At 41.6% G+C, this 19,694-nt stretch overlaps 3 protein-coding genes and 1 pseudogene across 3 annotated transcripts; 3 read left to right on the forward strand and 1 right to left on the reverse strand.

Annotated features, from left to right (window-relative positions):
* The first annotated feature begins 761 nt into the window (after window positions 1-761).
* LOC146362480 (gap junction beta-4 protein-like) lies at window positions 762-1,688 on the forward strand. Its single transcript, XM_084919324.1, has 2 exons — window positions 762-1,322; window positions 1,412-1,688. Exons 1-2 carry the CDS (start codon window positions 787-789, stop codon window positions 1,686-1,688), a joined length of 813 nt encoding a protein of 270 aa, XP_084775450.1. The 5' UTR covers window positions 762-786.
* Window positions 1,689-2,068: 380 nt separating this feature from the next.
* Window positions 2,069-3,199, reverse strand: LOC146362481 (uncharacterized; annotated as a pseudogene).
* Window positions 3,200-5,012: 1,813 nt separating this feature from the next.
* Window positions 5,013-5,744, forward strand: LOC146362482 (gap junction beta-3 protein-like). Its single transcript, XM_084918442.1, has one exon. The coding sequence runs from the start codon at window positions 5,013-5,015 to the stop codon at window positions 5,742-5,744; it is 732 nt and encodes a 243-aa protein (XP_084774568.1).
* Window positions 5,745-6,995: 1,251 nt separating this feature from the next.
* On the forward strand, window positions 6,996-19,423 carry LOC146362483 (keratinocyte-associated protein 3-like). The gene is made up of 6 exons (XM_084918441.1): window positions 6,996-7,124; window positions 8,269-8,465; window positions 11,504-11,563; window positions 14,686-14,877; window positions 17,818-17,958; window positions 18,042-19,423. Exons 1-6 carry the CDS (start codon window positions 7,112-7,114, stop codon window positions 18,477-18,479), a joined length of 1,041 nt encoding a protein of 346 aa, XP_084774567.1. The 5' UTR covers window positions 6,996-7,111; the 3' UTR covers window positions 18,480-19,423.
* The last annotated feature ends 271 nt before the right edge of the window (window positions 19,424-19,694 follow it).

Here is a 19,694-nt window from a genome sequence, read left to right on the forward strand (position 1 = left end):
CAGAAGGCAACGGGTGAAGTGTCTTGCCCAAATTATAATTTAGCTAAAGAGTGAATCAATATTATATTTTATTATAACCTCTGTTTTATTTGTATTTTTGCGGGGTCTTTGAGGAACTGTTGTTGTGATTTAATGCTATACAAATAAAATTGAGTTCCTCATACAGGAAGGATGGGATTATATAAATCACCTGTGATGTTTTGTCTTTGTTTCCAACTTATCCAAGAATAGGATTGTACTGTTTGGCCACATTTTAAATATACAGTAACGCTAAAGTCAGGATAAGACAGGTTGGTGTGTATAAAAACTTTCCTCAGAAGTGAATACTCATCTGTCTCTTTCTAAGAAACTTCCTGATAGGCAGACTTTTTGTATCTTTTGACACAACCTGGCTCGTTGTATCACATACCTTTCCTTATTTATTCTAAGTCAGGCTAACTGGCTTTCTTTGAATGTAAGACTTGTAGCGTCCAGGATGGTGCAGAGCCTGTGTGAACAAGTGAACTAGTCAAGGTGTGTGTGTGTTTTATCACCAGTTACAGAAGTGACTCTAGCTGAAGAATGGGTCTATGTTTGCTTTGTTCTGTGTACCTCCCTCCCTTTCTGGCTGTGTCAAGAAGGCACAGGCAGGTATTAAGAAACATATTAAAGCACCTTCATGCTTGACATGCCCAGTTCAGAGTGCGTCCAAGCGAGCTATACCTCAGCAGTGGGTCCCACATTTTGGGATTTTTTTTTAGTGCTCTGTTTCTACAATTGGGTTCAACTGACATCTGAAACAACACCATGAACTGGATCTTCTTGGAGGGTCTCCTCAGTGGGACTAACAAGTACGCCACAAGGTTTGGTCGAATCTGGCTTGCCATTGTCTTCATCTTCAGGCTCTTGGTCTTCTTGGTGGCTTGTGAAAAGGTCTGGGGCGACGAACAAAAGGACTTTGATTGCAACACCCGCCAGCCTGGTTGTCAAAATGTCTGCTATGACCACTACTTCCCCATCTCTTACACCCGACTCTGGGCTCTCCAGCTGATCTTTGTGACTTGTCCATCCCTTCTCGTGACTCTCCATGTTTCCTACAGAAAAGACCGGGAGCGTAAGCACCGGCTAAAGTACGGAGAGGACTGCACACCTCTGTATGATAACACAGGAAAGAAACGAGGGGGTCTCTGGTGGACCTACTTTTTCAGCCTGCTGTTCAAGATAACTGTGGATGGCGTGTTTGTCTTCCTGCTGTTTTACCTATACGAAGCTGCCTTCTTTCCTCCACTGGTGAAATGCAGAGAAGAGCCATGTCCCAATGTGGTGGACTGCTACATTGCGAGGTAAGGGATACCTTTAAGGTTCTAAATGGTCAAAAATTTCAAACGCTCAGTCCTACATTATGTTTTATCTCTTACACTCTGATTTCCAGGCCAACGGAAAAGAAGATATTTACTGTCTTTATGGTGGTGACCAGCTTTGTGTGTATTTTCCTCACTCTTTGTGAGGTGTTATATCTGTGTGGGAAGAGGTTCGGGGAATGCTGCAAAAAAGGACCTCGCTCCATGAGAGACAACTCCTTCATGATGACCAGAGTTCCTCTGAGTGGTAATGAAAACTCAGCCTACAAAGAACCAGTTCTGGAGAAGAGTGTGACCAATGGAGAACCGGGCCAGAAGGGTTCAGCCCCGCCCTACACCATAGCCTGAGCTCATTATGTCCTGAGAGACATAATGAATTTTTAAATATCAGAATCATCAGCAAATGCTTACAAACAGATGATGTTGTTTATTTTGAAACCAATTTTACATTTTAACTATTTTATGTTTTTGTTCCCCAACATTGATGTGTTGAGCATGTATGTACTGCTATTTCAATAAACGTTTAATCTGATACTATCAAAATGATTTTTTTATGGATTTATATGACCATATGTCAAGACTATCTCTCCACTCTACATATTCCACATGTTCAGCAATGTACACTGAGCAAAAATATAAACGCAACACTTTTGTTTTTGCTCCCATTTTTCACAAGCTGAACTCTAATATCTGAAACATTTTCTACATACACAAAGGACCCATTACTATCAAATATTGTTCACAAATCTGTCTAAATCTGTGTTAGTGAGCACGTCTCCTTTGCCGAGATTATACTTCCCACCTCGCAGGTGTGGCATGTCAAGGTGCCGATTAGACAGCATGAATATGGCACAGGTGTGCCTTAGACTGCCCACAATAAAAGGCCACTCTGAAATATGCAATTGATCACACAGCACAATGCCACAGATGTCGCAACTTTTGAGGGAGCGTGCAATTAGCGTGCTGACTGCAGGAATGTCTACCAGAGCTGTTACCCGTGAAATGAATGTTCATTTCTCTGCCATAAGCCTTCTTCAAAGGTGTTTCAGAGAATTTGGCTGTACATCCAACTGGCCTCACAATCGCAGACCACGTGTAACCATTCCAGCCCAGGACCTCCACATTGAGCATGTTCAGCTCCAGGATCGTCTGAGACCAGCCACACAGACAGCTGCAGCAAAAATCGGTTTGCATAACCAAAGAATTTCTGCACAAACTGTCAGAAACCGTCTCAGGATCAAATGACCAATGGTGGGTGGGGTTGTGGTATGGGAAAGCGTATGTTATGGAAAACGAACACAAGTGTATTGTATTGCTGGCATTTTGAATGCACAGAGATACCGTGTTGAGATCATGAGGCCCATTGTTGTGTTGAGATCCTGAAGCCCATTGTTGTGCCATTCATCCGTGACCATCACCTCATGTTAAAGCATGATAATGCACGGCCCCATATTGCAAGGATCTGTACACAATTCGTGGAAGCTGAAAACATCCCAGTTCTTGCATGGCCAGCATACTCGCCGGACATGTCACCCATTGAGCATGTTTGGGATGCTCTGGATCGACGTATATGACAGCGTGTTCCAATTCCTGCCAATATTCAGCAACTTTGCACAGCTATTGAAGAGGAATAGACCAACCTTCCACAGCCCACAATCAACAACCTGATCAACTCTATGCGATGGAGATGTGTTGCACTGCATGAGGCAAATGGTGGCCACACCAGATACAGACTGGTTTTGCCACATCTGTGGCCTTGTGCTGTGTGATCAATTGCATATTTCAGAGTGGCCTTTTATTGTGGGCAGTCTAAGGCACACCTGTGCAATATTCATGCTGTCTAATCGGCACCTTGACATGCCACACCTGCGAGGTGGGATGGATAATCTCGGCAAAGGAGACGTGCTCACTAACACAGATTTAGACAGATTTGTGAACAATATTTGATAGTAATGGGTCCTTTGTGTATGTAGGAAATGTTTCAGATCTTTGAGTCAGCTCATGAAAAATGGGAGCAAAAACAAAAGTGTTGCGTTTAAACTTTTGTTCAGTGTAGATCTAGTCTTTCCCCTCAGAGAACCTGGGTTACAATGTAACCAACCGTTATGATTCTCCAATCTACATAACACAAAATTTCTGAACCTGTGCTGAATGAATTAAAGTAAACTGATTTTTTCTTTAACTACACTCAGAAAGAATTAGGATGGACATTATAACTTCTCAACAGTTTATCATTTTTTACTTATCACCCACCCAGGTTAGACTTTCATTTAAATTCCACCACTTTCTACAGAATTTTTTACCTGTTTGGAAAACTCAACAGAAAAATCGTTACGCCAAAATATATAAAAGTTTATTTGAAATGCTGTTCTAGTTTCTTAGCAAGTGGCTAAACCCAACCCAAAGCTGAGACAGATCACTGGTGTTCTGGTCAAGTGCTTGAGACAAATGGCAATGCTGTAAAAGGAACTGATAGAGCCAGACTGCTACTACCATTCCATAAGATCTTTTAAAGTAGTCAGCAAAACCGCAATGTGATGTATCCACATGACAACTTCATGTGGTAAGTGAAGGGAGTAGCATTAAAAACAAACACTACTCCTACACTAGTTTCGCACCACCTCAGTAAAAACTACATTTGGCATTCCTTCTACGAGCGTCATATCAAAGAACAGATTTGTACTGAGTGTACTTATAAGGTGGTGACTGCTGCACTTCCTAACCTTAGAAAATCAACAAACAAATGCATATACTGTTTAGCGATATCAACTCTCCATATCTCAGGTGCATTTTAGAGTTGTTGCTCAAACAAATGTTAGGTGGTAGCCTTGTTGACTAAGCACCTACCCAAGGACATATCTTCACATCTCAACTGCCTCATGAGACTGATAAGAAACATAAGAAACTCAAATCACAGTGGACAAATACAATTTAAAATGTGCCTTATTAAGGCTAAATGGTAGCGTATCGCTACGTATGTGTATTTTGTCATTTTTTTGCTGCATTCATAACTTTAAGGTAGTATATTGTCCAGCACTCCGATTAGCTGGGTAGATGCCAGAAGTGGACACACCTCTAGATTATGACCAATCTGTCCAGAGGTTGAACCAATGCTACCTGTTTAACTTATTTTTTTAGGAAGTTTATTTCCCAGACTGGACGCATGAAAGACTGCGTGCAAGAACAGAAGTCATAAGGTAAGTTTCTTTTAGATACAGTCTCACATTAGTTATTTTTCATTTTAAAACTTTATTTAGAAAAAGAAATCCTTAAGTTTAATGGAAGAACTAAACATGGAACACAGTTGAGGCAAGCTTCAGCTTAAACTCTTCTAAAGGTAGCCGAGGTAGAGAATCAAGTATTTTTTGTGCTGTTGAGGGATTTTATGTTTTAAACCAGTGAGCATTTCATTAATTTTTAATGGCATATTTCTTTAAAAGTGTCAAATTTTGAACATAAGTGAAAACATGCTGTGAGAAGTGGGAGAGCTTTAGATTTCAGAGCTGCCGAGCAAAAGTTTGATCAGAAATGGGAACACCTATTTTAAAGACCCACTGTTGGGAACAGATTTTCTCTGGATGATTGCATAACTTTGCCTTTATGTTTTCTTTTTTTTTTTTCTGCCTCCCCAAATATTCACAGCTTAAAAGAAACGTATTGAAGCCTGAACTCATGGATTGGAAAGTTCTTCAGGGTTTTCTCAGCGGAGTCAACAAGTACTCCACTGCCTTTGGAAGGATCTGGTTATCAGTGGTCTTTGTTTTCCGGGTGCTGATCTTCGTGGTGGCTGCTGAGCGAGTCTGGAGCGACGAGCAGGGGCACTTCGACTGCAACACCCGTCAGCCTGGTTGCACCAACATCTGCTATAATCACTTCTTCCCCATCTCCCACATTCGCCTTTGGGCCCTCCAACTCGTTTTCATCACCTGCCCTTCATTCATGGTGGTGCTCCACGTGGCTTACCGGGAAGAACGGGAACGCAAGTACCGAGCCAAGCACGGCGAGAACACTCGGCTCTACGACAACCCGGGACAAAAGCATGGCGGCCTGTGGTGGACGTACCTAATGAGCCTCTTCATCAAAACTGGTTTCGAGATCACTTTTCTCTACTTGCTCCACTACATCTACGATAGCTTTAAGCTGCCCAGGAAGGTTCAATGCGATGTCAGCCCCTGTCCAAATCTGGTGGACTGCTACGTGTCTCGACCCACTGAGAAAACCGTTTTTTCCTACTTCATGGTGGGGGCATCCATCCTGTGTGTGGTGCTCAACATTTGTGAGATATTCTACATGATTGCCACCAGAGTGGTGAAACGAAAACAACACGGCAGCATCAGAATTGCATCGAGAAAGGTCCGCCCTGAAGTGGACTGCGACGCCTGCAAGTCCTCTCACGCTGAATAGCTGAAGACCCTTTTGTGGAACTAAAAATCAAGAAATCTTCTCACGCCCCTTATTAATCACCTATTTTTATGCATTAAATGTTAAGTAGTTTCACCTTTGGCTTTCAAATCTTTGATATGATGTTATGTACATTTGAAGATCCCTTCCTAATATCATTCAAATGTAAGCTTATCCACTTGACATCTGACACCTCATATCAGCTTCAACTGAACTTAAGTGTGTGCGTGTTTTGTTAACCTTCAGAAGGGATCTTTCCATGGCCCTAATGGACACGATGATAATTTAGACCTCTGCGTGTTGTTCAAAAGCACCCATGACAAAAGGTGAACGCATTCAGGTTTATTGTATTGACATTTATAAAGTTTCCAAAATGTAATTTAATGTAAATGTTCTAATTCCCTGTTGTGATCTTACAAATAAATGTTTGATGAAATATCAAGAACTGATTTTCACATTATGGGCTGAACATTCACAGATTTGTGACTACAGACAGTACAACACTGAGCAAAAGTGACGATTAATTTGTTTGACTTAGTCGCTCAAAAGGACAAACATAAACATTACAACTTGTATATATTTGTAAAAATCTGTAAAATGGTCATTCAGCTTCATATTTCTTCAATAGCGTCACTGATCCACTTGGTGGCAGTCAAGCCTTATTGGCATATGAAGGGACAGAACCCATCAGTGATATCCCCAGAGTTCCGTTGTTTTGTGACTGTTTACTATTTGGGCTTCTTTAAAAGATTATTTTGCTGTAGTTGCTACACATTCTTTTACTCTTGTGCAGCTTACTTATTTATTCAAACCAGCCACATATATTGAAGTTTGGACTTTTTTTTTAAAGGCAACTGTCAAACTGTCAAAAGTTGCATCACAATCATTCAAATATTTTTACATTTAAAAATAAATCTATAGGCAGTGCCCTCGTCTGCATCAAGGTTAGAGAATATTATATATATAATTATTAAATTTACTTTCAAAATAAAAGCATGTATTTAAAACAATTTATTCAGGGGAGAAAATTTTTTCACAGACATAATCCCAATTTATTTTTCCACACAAGAAAGAATCAGTTTAAAGTATTAAATTCCTCATTTCTTTTCATAATAACAAAATAGTTTTGAAAGCTTATCGACAGTTTTGAAAACTCATCAAGTATGCTCCACTTTCAGGGATCATTGTTTTATTTTGAAAAGCGTCGTGCAGAAGTGTCAGAGACTGTGACTTTCTGTCCGACGGGATTGTGGAGATCACTTTGAAGAAGAAGCGAGAGCACGCTGACACCGTCCCACCGCAGGACAGCCTGTCTTTTGAATTAAAATAATTTAAAACAAAAAAACCTACCGAATGGTGACCTGACAGAGATGGGCGACACAGGTAACAAACAGGAGTGTGGGGGTTTGGGGATTTAATCGCCTGTAAAGTGCTGTCACTGTTCCAGACTTCAGTGTTTGTTTGGGTGTGGTGGTGGTGGTGGTGGTGTGGAACTAGTTTATCAGGTCACTTTTGATACCGCAATAACAGAGTGACTGCTTACTTTGGGCATTTTCTCTAAACGTTATCACCCTTTACTGGCAGATTCAAACAAACCCAGCACCGTGTTAAATTGTCACAACTGTCACGCCTGTGCGTGGATGTTTCACGTGGCAAGAGGCGAGTAAACATTGACCAGAGATTTAGTTGTGAAACTGTTGTGGCTGGAATAAAGGAATAAATATGGATCTCACTTGGATGGATCGCCGTACGAAATGTATGCGAGGACCGGTGTCACGTGACTACACAAACCCCATCAATATTCATTATATAAATTGAGATGTGATCCAGATTTCATAAGAAAGGGAGGCCTGTTCATGCTAATTTTCTACTGAATAATTTTACTTTCTACTTGAGCAGCTTTGGCAGTTCAGAATAATCCTTCTTTCTATTAAACTGGGCCTTGGAGCATCCCTTGATTTTATCCAGCGTCTGTGTTAGCGCCTTTCCCCTTCCCTTAAAGCTTGCTTTCTTCTGATTGGCTGTTTCTAGTAAACAGAAGGTTTAAACAACAGGCTTTTCACAAGATGAGATTAAAGTTGATGTGCAAGCATAAAAGTGACACAAACAGGGCGTGTGTCTTAGATGATGACATTGATGACATCACACAGAGCCAAGAGTAGATAAGCTTGTCAGGAACTGAGTATCTGTAGTTTCCGCTTTTGGATAAGAGGGATTATTGTGCATTACATGAAGCTAATGTGGGTTTATTGTGAGCACTGACTGGTTGAAAAGATGGGGGGGGGAAGCATAACAGGCCAAGTGTAGATTTTTTTTGTCTTGGAAATCTTTGGTCACCTCTTACACACTTGTTTGGGACAGCCTGCGCTCAGCAGCTAATTATTAACACGGCTGACATCTCCGCCGTGGTTTTGACCTGGCCCCTGTGTTTCTGATCAATACGGCGTGGATGACGTAAAGTCACCTCTCTCTGCTCTGCTGCTGTGGCTCGACCTGCTTCTTTTCTCCCTCTCCCCTCTCCCATCAGGACTGTGCTGCGACAGCCTGCAGGATCCCAAGGCCCTGATGAAGATGGGTCTGAGCGTGATTCTGGTCGGTCACGTGAACTTTCTGTTGGGAGCTCTGGTGCACGGCGTGGTACTCAGGCACATCAGCATCAAAAACCAGGACCGTACCATGCAGTACGCCATCGCCAACGTGGTGGCCATCGCATCTGGCATGCTGGTGAGCATTTTGGCACTAACAAGGACAGAGCTAGAGGACATCTCTGTGGAGGGAATTTTAGGAAATCTAATCTTTATTAATAACTGTATAAATCCCACTGTGGCTAATTTAGCTCGGAGAAGCTTGTTGTGCATAAAACACAGTAACATCCAAACAAACACATGAGCTAAAGCATCAAAAACTTTTACTAGCAGGTAAGGTATAATGATGCCCTGAAGGTAACAAAGAGAACTGACCTGCAAGACCACATTCAAAAAGAGCCAAAACACCCACAATCCTCCTCTCTGGAGGACTGGTTAAAAAAATGTCATCTTTGCTTCACTCCTGTGATTTTAGAACAGGTTTTAACTATTTAAACATAAATCTTTGGCATGAATACTACTTCTATTATCACTAACAATAACGACAACAATAATAATAATAATGATAAAATATTGCCTTTTGGTTATTATTTATAGTTACGGTTTTCCAAAATACCATATGCTACAACATGCAATATACAATATAAGTAAACATATTCTAGTTTTTCATGCTTTCTGTTAGCTTAGTGATGCTAAAGCTTGAAAATGTGCAACAGACTGGAAAGAAGTTTGCCCTCAGACTAAAAGTTCACTCTCAGTGCTGCAGCCAGTGTAAACTTTCCAGCTGCCACTCCCATTCAGTCGGGGAATAGTCATTTTTACCTGTGTGACTAAAGCTTTATTTTCTTGATCATACTCTGTCACCGTGAGTGTCACACATCCAAAACAGTGTGGACGAGTTAAGGTCACGTGGAGCAGTGTGCAGATAAGGATGGTGGTGAGACGCGACAGGCCGGTGCGTGGGTTTTGTAAAGCCGATGGTGATTTTGTGGGTGCGTGCTTGTTTGTTTTCTTTGTGCAGGGTAAGAATTCTTTTACACGCGTACATTTTAGTAAAGTATTACCAATGTTGCCTTCCCTCGTGGTGATGACAGCACAGGTTAGAGCAACATGGGGGAAAAAAACAATAGAATTACCTGTTTTTCAGGATTCATAAGTTATAAATCTGTAGACAAATTCACAGCTGTGAAGTAAAAATATACTTTACTGTACTTAAGAAGATTTTTCAGATGTCTTTACTTTACCTTTTCAGCTTTTTACTTGTACTCCCTACATTTTAACCAAGATATCTGCTCTTTCTACTCATTACATTTTCCAAACAAGTTCTTTACTCCAGGTTTAACGCTTTTGAGGGGGCTATTATTTCCTGACACTGCTAATGTTCAAACATTAAAGTGATTGGAGGCTAAATGGGGAGAACAAGAAAAAGGACAATCAGTCCTGTTGGTGTCTCCATCACTGGTGCTTATCACAAAGAAATCTAAGAGGCAAAAAAAAAACAAATATATAATCTATACACATTATATCATTTGTTGTACTATACTCAGGGTTAAGTGGGCTGGAACAATCTGGGATGGCTTTTTTGGTGCAGATCGTCCAAAAGTTGTGGTTGAAGTACTTAAACATCTAGCTAGCGCTACAGAAGAGGCGCTAGCGTAAATGAAGTAACTTTTTGTTTGTTCAGGGGTTTGTTTTGGTAGCAGGTAATTTCAAATAAGTTTCTAAAAGCTCAAGAGATATCACCAAATACACCATCTATTTGTATGCAGTTGGTCACGCGTTATGTCTGTTGGCTAAAGATCCAGCTGCTGTATTTCCCAGGAAAAGAAGAGTGCTCGATAAGTTCACTCAGAGCTACCATCTGATAATCCCGTTGTTCCTGCATCGTCATCGGTCCAGGATCAAAATTCCAGCTGACCAATGATGTTGTCTGAGGAGTCAGTTAGCATTAGCCAGGAAGTTAGGTAATGCTTTTAAAAACTATTGCTAGATAACCAGCATGAGTAGCGTAAATTTGGAGTAGCAAATCAATCAGCAGCAAAGCTGATAATATTGATAATATACACATTATATAATATAACTTAATAAAGGAAACACTTGACATGCTTACATTTTTTCCAGAAGAGAGTTTTTTATAAACAAAGGTATTTTTTTTTTCTTTTTCTCCGAATTCCAAAGTTATGACACAACGTGATCAATCAATTGCAATGTTGATCCTGGAACAACATTATTATCATAATGCATGATTAACACCAACACAGGGATATGGCCAGATACGCTCAATCAGAGATGGAGAAAGATGTAAGACAGATAAGATGGGCTTTTACGCTGCCCTCACCTGCTGAATGTCACTTTGCTTCCAAATAACAGATGGTTATCGGAATTCAAATTTTAAAATGATAAGGTTTGTATTCACGTTTGTGGGAGGTTCAAAAAGCTGGTAGAAATATCCAAAGAGTTACTTTTTACTTTCTGCCTTTTCTCTCTTACTTAAGTTAACAAATTGAATCAGTACATTAACATTTACCAAAGTACTTGTTACCACAAGCATCTGTATGTCTGCTTTAGTGATGAATGTGCTCACGTTTGCCATCTCTGGACAAATATCACAGGCTTAAGTTGACTTTTCGTTTCTAATCTGCAGCTCCTGCCTTTGGTTAATTGGACTACCGCAACTCTAGTTAAAAGTTGCTGATGTCATTCACGTGTAGGGGATTGATGTGATGTGCTCGTTACAGATAAGAATGAAACAAAGTCACAATGACTCTGCTGTAAGATGTGACCACATTTTAAGACAGGGTTCACTTCTGGCTGTTCTTTGGGTTTGTGCTTCTCCTTGCTGCTATGAGGAAGCAATTCTGAGAATGACATTCAGCACATTTGTTTGTATGTGAAAATAGGTCAGTGTTTAAGTTCATTAAAACCATTTTTACTGTATAAAGAACTCTAGAATAATGTTTAATCTCTCTCTGAAAATGTGGCTTGTGTAGGAATCTGAGTGGTTTTCACTTAGTTTGAGCCACTCTGTGAAAATGCTGCTCCTCAGGTCTCCTAAAAATATCTTTCAAAAATACAGAGGCACTTAAAGATGTGTTTGAATTGCTTGCAGTGTGTTCCCTGCTTTGTTTTTGTGTTTTTTTGTGTTTTTTTAAAATGTCATCTGTGTTCTCTCCGCAGGGAGTTGTTGCTGGTATTCTGGCTATCGTCCTCTCTAAAAACAAGAAGAGTAAATCCCTGGTTAGTATCTCTGCAGTATGCTTTTTAATCTCAATATCTGGAGAGTAGGTGCCTTTCTCCTTGTGTTATCCACCTTTTCTCCTTTGCTTTTCTTATTGATCTAACATTACTGTGCCAGAGCAGTACTGTCACAGCGCTCCAGCACTCTGCTCGCCTGCTTCTGCTTTGATATTTTACAGCTTCCTCACCTTTTTCTCTCTGTCGTGACTTAAAAAAAAGCCTGCACATTGCCTCAGGTGTCTGAATTCAGCCCTGCAGAGGTGTGTGTGTGTGTGTGTGTGTGTGTGTGTGTGTGTGTGTGTGTGTGTGTGCTTCTGTTTTGTTTTTCCCCTCTCACTCCCTGCATCTCCTCTCTGTTTATTCAGTTAGCTGTCGGGCTGCTCAGACGGGACTGACGAGGCAGCTTGCTCATGAGTGAGCTGTAGCTTGATAAACCACTCCGGTTTCCTTTGTTAGCGAGTGCCTCTGTGAAGCAGGCTGTGAGGCGGCAGTTTGAGTCCATTACATCTTGTTATGTAACTCAGTCATCCACTTCAAGTGATGAGTGAACACGGGCCTTTCTTACATGTGCTGGCTGCTGTAGGTGTTATTTTTTTTATTTCTTTTTATTGGCCTTATCGGGTTTTGATTTAACAGCTCAGTCATCTTCGCAAATTGACTTTAAATATCTGGGCACGCTGATTAGCTGCATCTCACCTTCTGTAAATTCGGGATAGGTTTCTCCACCCAGCGTATCATTCATTATCGTGCATCATTCATTTGTAATACAAGTATAGCTAAGGCTTGCATAATCAGTCTATTTTCTTATCTTCTTATCATGCATGGAGGCTGGAGCTTATTCCTGTTGCATTGTCCAAGAGGCGTGCTACATCCTGAATGGATTACTATTATTTTTTCTTTTTTAAAACAAATTATAAGTAGTTCCTTAGAACAGGCGATGACTGTACTTAGGAAACACCATTCGTAAAACATCAGGAAATAAACTGCAATGTTTGTGTTCATGGTTAAATTGGACTTTAGTTCCCATTTAAAATTGTTTTTAACCCAAGATTTTTATTGTGATCAAATCAGAATTTTCATTTCAAATCTATAACCCACAGTCTACTTGTGTTTTGTGGACTTGGAGAAGGCATTCAGCCGCATCCCTTCGAGTGTCCTGTTGGGGGTGCTACAGGCTATGGGGTGTTTGCTGTAGATCTACAGCAGGAGCTTGATCGAAACTACTGACAATAACCCAGACTCGTTCCCAGTGGGTGTCGGACTTTGCTACGCCTGCCCTTTGTCACAGATTCTTTTCATTCTTTTCAGATATTATGGACATAGGTTTTAGGTGTAGCCAGGTGGCAGTAGGCTTTCACTTTAGTGGCCTCAGAATCTCATCTCTGCTTTTTGTAGATGATGTGATTCTGTTGGCATCCAGCTGTCCTCGCCAACCGGCCCTGAACAATTGGTAGAAAATGGATGGATTGCTAAGCCCCTAATCACACAGACCTAGAGCAAAAAAATCTTAATTGCCGACTGGTTGGTGAGTGGTTGTTGGAGGTTGTTTGTTGTGATGGGTCACAGAGGGAGTGCTGCAGCAACCCCCAACCTCTGAAACCAACACTTAGCAAAAGGAGCAACATACAAACAACAGGCAACCACAGCAATGTTTTTAGCAACAAAAGCAATTGCAAGGAGGTTGTCAGCACAGCTGTATAAGTTCTTACAACTAGTTTCACCTAGCAGCAGCTAACAACGTCCAGCAACCACCTGCAAACAATTTAGGGAATATAAATTTTTCCCTAGCAACTAGGGGCTAGCAGAAGGCATTGCAGGTTTTTAAGCTTGCATGATTGGGGCTTTAGCAGTCGATTTCACAGCAACTGCCAGCAGCCTCTAGCAAGTACTTGCAACAGATTGGGTAACATTTTTTTTAATAACAACCAATGGTTGCCAGGCAGTCTTTTAACACTCTCTAATCCTGTGTGAGCCTAAGGCTGCTATCTGTAGCTTTTACTGTGCAGCCATCAACATTCAAATCATAATGTGTTTTGAGAGCCTATTATGCTATGCTATGCTATGCTATGCTATGCTATGCTATGCTATGCTATGCTATGCTATGCTACGCTATGCGACGCTATGCTAGGTTATGGCAGTGCAGTCAGGACAAGCAAGGCGAGAGAACATGTCCAAGCAGAGACGAACCGATTTCTTTTGGGGTTTTTGTTTAGTTTTTTTTTGTAATTTAGGGGTTTTTTTTGTGTGTGTTGAGGGAGCTCAACTCTTTGAAGACAGAAACACAATATTCAGACACAGGAGTTCTTTTGACAAGAACACTTATCTTGGTATATGAAATCTGATAGGCTGCGTAATGACAAATTGCGATAAATGGAGGGACACAACAATTTAAAGTCTGCTTAATCAAAAGCATGGTTAAAGTCCAGCCATCCATCCATTTTCCTCTGCTTATCCAATTAAGGGTCACGGAGGCAGCTGGATCATATCATAGAGGCAGAGGACGCCAGTCCACCACAGAGCTAACAAAGAAAGACAGACAACCATTCATACTCACATTCATACCTATGGTCAATTTACCTAACCCCATTTGTGTGTTTGGACTGTGGGAGAAAGCCAGTATAGCTGGAGAGAGCCCACAGACACAGGGAGAACATGCAAACTCCACACTGCACCCCCTGGTTGAAGTGAGGTTGTTAAATATCAAACTGTTTTGTTTGTTTTAGTCGAGTTAGTATTGCTTTTCTTTGCATATTTCCTTATGAGCATCAGTCAAAATCCTGCTCCTGCTTTTGCTTGCTTTTACTATCCTAACTAACCCTGTTTGTATTGTAAACTTCTTGTTGTGGGTGGGGAGGATGAGGAGTCTATGGCAGTGAATCAGCACGCACAGTAGCAGGAGTGGAACCAGAATCATTAATACACCTGTGCTTTTGTTGCTCTGACATGTCAGAGCGGCTGCTGTGAATAATCTCAGCTCTACTAATGTTTGTTTCTCTTTTGCCATCTTTTTCTTTTCTTTTTTTTAAAAGTCTATTTCCAGCCGGAGATGCCCCAGTTTCCCAGCTGGGAGAATTTTTCCTTTCTGATCATCTAAGTTGTGCTTCTCTCTTCCTTTCCCCTAGACGTGGTCTCTCTTCACAGTGAGTCTGGTTGCGTCTTTCACGGCAGCGGCTTCAGCCATTGGCCTTTTTGTATCCGTGGTGAGGGCCATTGTTCACGGTGGGCGGAGCCTCATGACTTTCTGCCGCTTCCCCGACGCCACCGGCTACTCCAGCGTCACCAACGAGTGTCCCTTTGACCCCACACGCATCTACGTGAGTGCATTAGTGTGCGCGCCACAGATGCTGAGATCAAGGCGTGACCTGTGACCTTTTCTGCAGCAGATGGCTCTTTGAACAGCTGACTGTTGTGACATAATCACAACAGAGGCTGTGCATCATGGTGGCAGCATTCCCTTTTGTACTGTGTGTGTGTGTGTGTGTGTGTGTGTACATAAGGGTGTGGGAGAAGGAGTGGGAGGCTGGGTGTCTGTCTTCTCTGTCACTCAGGCTGTCGCGCTTCTGCGGCTGACGGACTAGTGGCACAAACGCTGACCTGACCCCGTCAGCTAGCTCCGGACTGCGTCCAGACACCGTTACACTGTCAGACGCACTAAGCCTCATGGAAACATCCACACATCAGCAACACTTTGGCGTTTTAACACCCAATGTAGTTGACAATTTGTTGCATCAGTCACCTTCATCTTAGAGTGGATTTATTCTTGGCACGGGGGGTTAATGGCACAGCTGCTGCACGCGGTGTAGGTTATCATTTGTAAGTAGCACAGACACGGCCCTGGGCAGACAGTCCCCACTGCCACCGTGTTTGTATTCTTTCAGTCAATTTTGTGGCTCGGTGAGTGGGAGGGCTTCACTTGTCTAAATATTGAAAAGGAGACTGCCATCGTGCAGTCGTGTCTGCAGTGCAGATCGTCACTCATCATGATAGAGAGCGGTAATCACAGGGTAGCATGTTATGCCTCGTTTCTACATTGTTTCTCTGGATGAACATATATGTTTCCGTTTGAATCAATACATCTGTGTAAGTCATTTAACCATGATTGTAACCGCCTGTGGGCCGTGCTTTTATTTACTTTATTTAGTGCCCTACACCCAATGATTGGGATGAGAACAGGGCAAATCATCCTGAAGATCACAAAAGACAGTTAAAGCAACGACTAACTCAGACGTGCTACCTTAAAACCCTAACATTCACGCTGCTTTAAATAGCACAGGTGTTTTCACATTATAGTATAGCTGAAGAAGCCAAAAATGCACTAGTGCTGCTTGTTGTTCCATTACAGTGGTCCCTCGCTATAACGGTTCACTTTTCATTCAGCTTGTCAAATTAACATAAATCTTCCATCGCTAGCTGCATGAGTCTGAAGTGCTGTACAGTATGTAAGTTTTCTCCCCGACAAACACAACAATGTCGATGAAATGTTTTGCACCGTCAAAGGAAACCATGGGTGCCTTTGGTTTCATTCTATAATACTGGACTTATTTTTCTACGAAGGTTTGAACTTTGAGAGAAAAGTGTGAAAATGTTCATGCCTGTCTGAGAAAAGTGTATAAAGTGTGCAGTGAGGGATTTTACAGCCTTAAAACATCTATAATAATTGTAAAAAATAATATAGGGTTGGCTACTTTGCCGATTTCACCTATCACCGGTTATTTTTAGAAAGTAACTCCTGCGATAAACGAGGGACCACTGTATATACAGAATTATTTTGTTCAATATTGAGATTACAATTGCTCATAGACCTAAAAATAATTAATAACAAGTACATTTATTAGAATTTAAGCAAAGAGAAGAAACTTGTCTTGTTAATTATGTGGATTTCTTCGTGTTTTATTTAGAATTCCTCTGAATAAATAAATCAGTGTGAACCTGCCACAGTCTGACAGGACGTGAACGGAAGTGGTAGAAGGAAATGAAGCTAAAAGGAAAAGTGGGGGAATTATTGCAAACCTGAGTACATAATGTAAAGTGTAATAATAGGATTCCTATTGAAGCTCCTGGCACACAGTTTTTGTGCTGATGTTAATGCTAGAGGAAGATTGCGGTTACTGAGTCTGTATTTAGTATTTAGCGACCCTCGCTCTCCATCTTTGTCTGCTGACACTTTGCGGCTGCGTTGCTGTGCAATCATACCACTTACAGGTGATCCTGAAATATCTAGGAGGGAAGACAAACTCTCCTGCTGCAGCAGTGCCATCCTATTACAGTACCATTCTCTGACCTCTTTAGAACGACCCTCAAAGACTTGGAAAGACAGACTGCATGACTGGGTGCTTCGTTTTATTCCCCAGTGGCAATGGGACTAAAAACACCTGAATTTAAATCTTAAGAGGTGTGGCTCAATACTTTTGTTAATATAGTAAGTAGCTACCATCAAAGCTTATTAAAAAGAGAGAAAATGGGTTCAATAAGTCAACAGAGAGCTTTGAAACAAAACTTGAGCAATACTTGTCTGAAATTTAGACAAGTTGTAAGATATGAACCCAAGTTCTTCTGCTTTCTTTCTGGAATGAGGGTTGGATTATCATCTTTGGTGTGTTTCTTCCTCGTTTTATAGCCACATAAAGTTTGCGATGGACCAAATTTAAGCTGGACCCCAGAGCATCAAGTTTTGTCTTAGTCTATTGAGACTGCAGACCATGCTGTTCACTCAGTGCTGTGTATTAGCTAGCGGTCTCCAATATGGCTGCCAGAGGGTACATTACATCACCTGAGAGTGTGTTTTGGACTTTTCTGGCACACATGCATGCTTAGAAGCAGTAATGATGGTTATGCAAGCCTTATGTTCTGTGCTTCCTGCATATTTCATCATGATTTACAAAGAGAGCTCCAAATTTTGAGCGGTGCACTTTTTTTATTCTCTTTGTAGTCTGCGAGTCAGTGCCCAACAACAAAAGGCATCTCTATTTCTTTGAATTCCCTCTGTAGCATTTCATGCTGATACTCTCTGCTCTGCATATTTTATCCAGCCTCTCCTGTGCGAACTGAATTTCCCACAGCAGGGCTGCAAACCAGAAGTTTTTTGGTTTCAGCCCTGCTGTGCAATCTGAGAACACGTTCACTTCTGTATCACATTATTATCTATACAGTTTCCCCATTTTATGTGAGACTGCAGAGCACCTTTACAGATATTGTTCTCTGAATGGTCCAGCTGGTGTTTCTCCCCAGCTCATCTTCACCTTCTCCCTCCCCAGAGTACGACTCTGATCCTTTGGGTGCCTTTAATCGTGACTTGTCTCATCCAGCTGGTGTTTTGTGCCCGCTGCTTTGCTGTCTGCATTTCCTTTCTGGGTCTGCCTTGCTGCCCTACCAGGAAGAGACCCAGAGGCAGATCGGTGAGATTTTGACTCGGGCATGTATTGAACTCTACTGGCAGTCTGTGCACTATAACTAAAGCCATTTTTTGGTGTCTCTGTAGATTAACGCTGTGGTGCCAATCGAGAAAGGTGCTTCTCCTCACTATTCTAGACCTCCAAGTAGCTACAATGAACCTGCCCCTGGGCATACAGAGCCTCCAAGAACCTACAGCCAACCACCAAGAACCTACAGCCAACCACCAAGAACCTACAGCCAACCACCAAGAACCTACAACCAACCACCAAGAACCTACAGCCAACCACCAAGAAGGAGCACAGCAACTCCCCAACGCCAGCACCGAACTCCCACCCCTCCACAGTATCTTCCTCGTCAGGACCACAGTCTTCCTCCCTCGGAGAGACAACTTCTTCGCCAGCCACACAGAGTGAGATCAGACAGAGAAAGGCAAGTAACAAGAGCTGGAAGCCAGCAAAGGGCGACGGAGCAACACCGGCTCTTGCAAAGGGGTGCGCTGGAAAGGTCCAGCTTCTGGATATAGCGTTATTTAACGCAGCAGATCTACTCGAAGAGCCAGAAAAAGACTTATGAGGTTCCAGCTACAGTACTTGGAGTCAAACTTCATGCTCATAACCTGTCAGTACTTTAAAGCTCTGGCCTCAGATGAAGATGTTTCTTTAAGAGGAAGTGATCTATGAATATTCTGAGGCCCAGATTATTTCCCAGTTATGGGAATTTGTCAGTTCTCATTCTTGTCATCGTGTTGAACAAAATATGCACATCAGGAGGAGAGATGCTGCAAAGAGAGGACACAGTGCCAGGTCTGAATGGGATTATGAGAAATAGCTGGTCAGTTTGTTGCCAAGGGTTGGATGAATGATCCGATGCCGCTGTGATGTCAGCTGTTCGGACCTGTTTAAAACTCGATTCACACTTTCCCAGCATAAAGCCATGAAGCAGGGCTAATCTGGAAGTTAGCGCTCTCCAACACTGAAATCTCTACCACAATTCAAAGCTCAGTATTTCACACACGCCAAAATGTGACCACAAAATGTTTTCATTTTGGGGTTTATTGGTGGGTTCTTTTGCACAATGACAACAGAATGGGAAGAACAAGATGAAAATATTCTTTATTCTGACTTTGTTGGGATGTAAATGAGCTCTCCTGGTGTTACAATGCTTTTCCTCTTTTTGTTGAGGATAGAGTCTCAGGTTTGCCTAACAGGGTATGAGATGCATTTTGTTTTCTTCTTTTAGCTCAAGTCAAATTAGCACTGCACATGTTGTTTTTTTATTTCTTAAGTAAATAAAGTTTTTATTCAAGAAACCATGCCATTGTTTTGTGTTTTGTTTCTGAACTTTGGCACCAAAACATTTTTAGCACATGGTAACGCCAGCAGCTCGTGAGTGACCTGACAGGTAGGACTGGTTATGCATGACTTTTAGCCAGGTTGGTACAAACCATCTGCAGGTGCACGTCAAGAAGTGCCTGGAATATATGGAATATATATGTCATGTTTTTAATATATTACAGTTCAGCTGTCAGATCAGACATGATCTGCTCAAACATAAGGCTCAGGGACCAGAATTGGGCCACCAGAGACTCCCAATTCGGTCGACTGGGCTGCTTTGAAAAAAAGGAGAGAAAGGCATAAATGTTGGATTTTCTTTTTTTTTTTGTACAATGGGTCTGCAAAAAAGGCTATTTTATGTGAATTAGCAAAAATCTTTCTGCTCCATAATTAGAGAACCGTCT

This window comes from Perissodus microlepis, chromosome 22 (genome assembly GCF_051167445.1).
Source record: "Perissodus microlepis isolate ML-2025 ecotype Zambia chromosome 22, ASM5116744v1, whole genome shotgun sequence".
NCBI lineage: Eukaryota > Metazoa > Chordata > Actinopteri > Cichliformes > Cichlidae > Perissodus > Perissodus microlepis.

Excerpts from the sequence above, each read along its gene's own strand:
- LOC146362480 (XM_084919324.1), top strand. The coding sequence starts at position 787 with ATGAACTGGATCTTCTTGGAGGGTCTCCTCAGTGGGACTAACAAGTAC. Across the intron at positions 1,323-1,411 it reads GTGGACTGCTACATTGCGAG|GCCAACGGAAAAGAAGATAT; the intron begins GTAAGGGATACC and ends TCTGATTTCCAG.
- LOC146362482 (XM_084918442.1), top strand. The coding sequence starts at position 5,013 with ATGGATTGGAAAGTTCTTCAGGGTTTTCTCAGCGGAGTCAACAAGTAC.
- LOC146362483 (XM_084918441.1), top strand. Across the intron at positions 14,878-17,817 it reads TTGACCCCACACGCATCTAC|AGTACGACTCTGATCCTTTG; the intron begins GTGAGTGCATTA and ends CTCCCTCCCCAG. Across the intron at positions 17,959-18,041 it reads AGAGACCCAGAGGCAGATCG|ATTAACGCTGTGGTGCCAAT; the intron begins GTGAGATTTTGA and ends GTGTCTCTGTAG.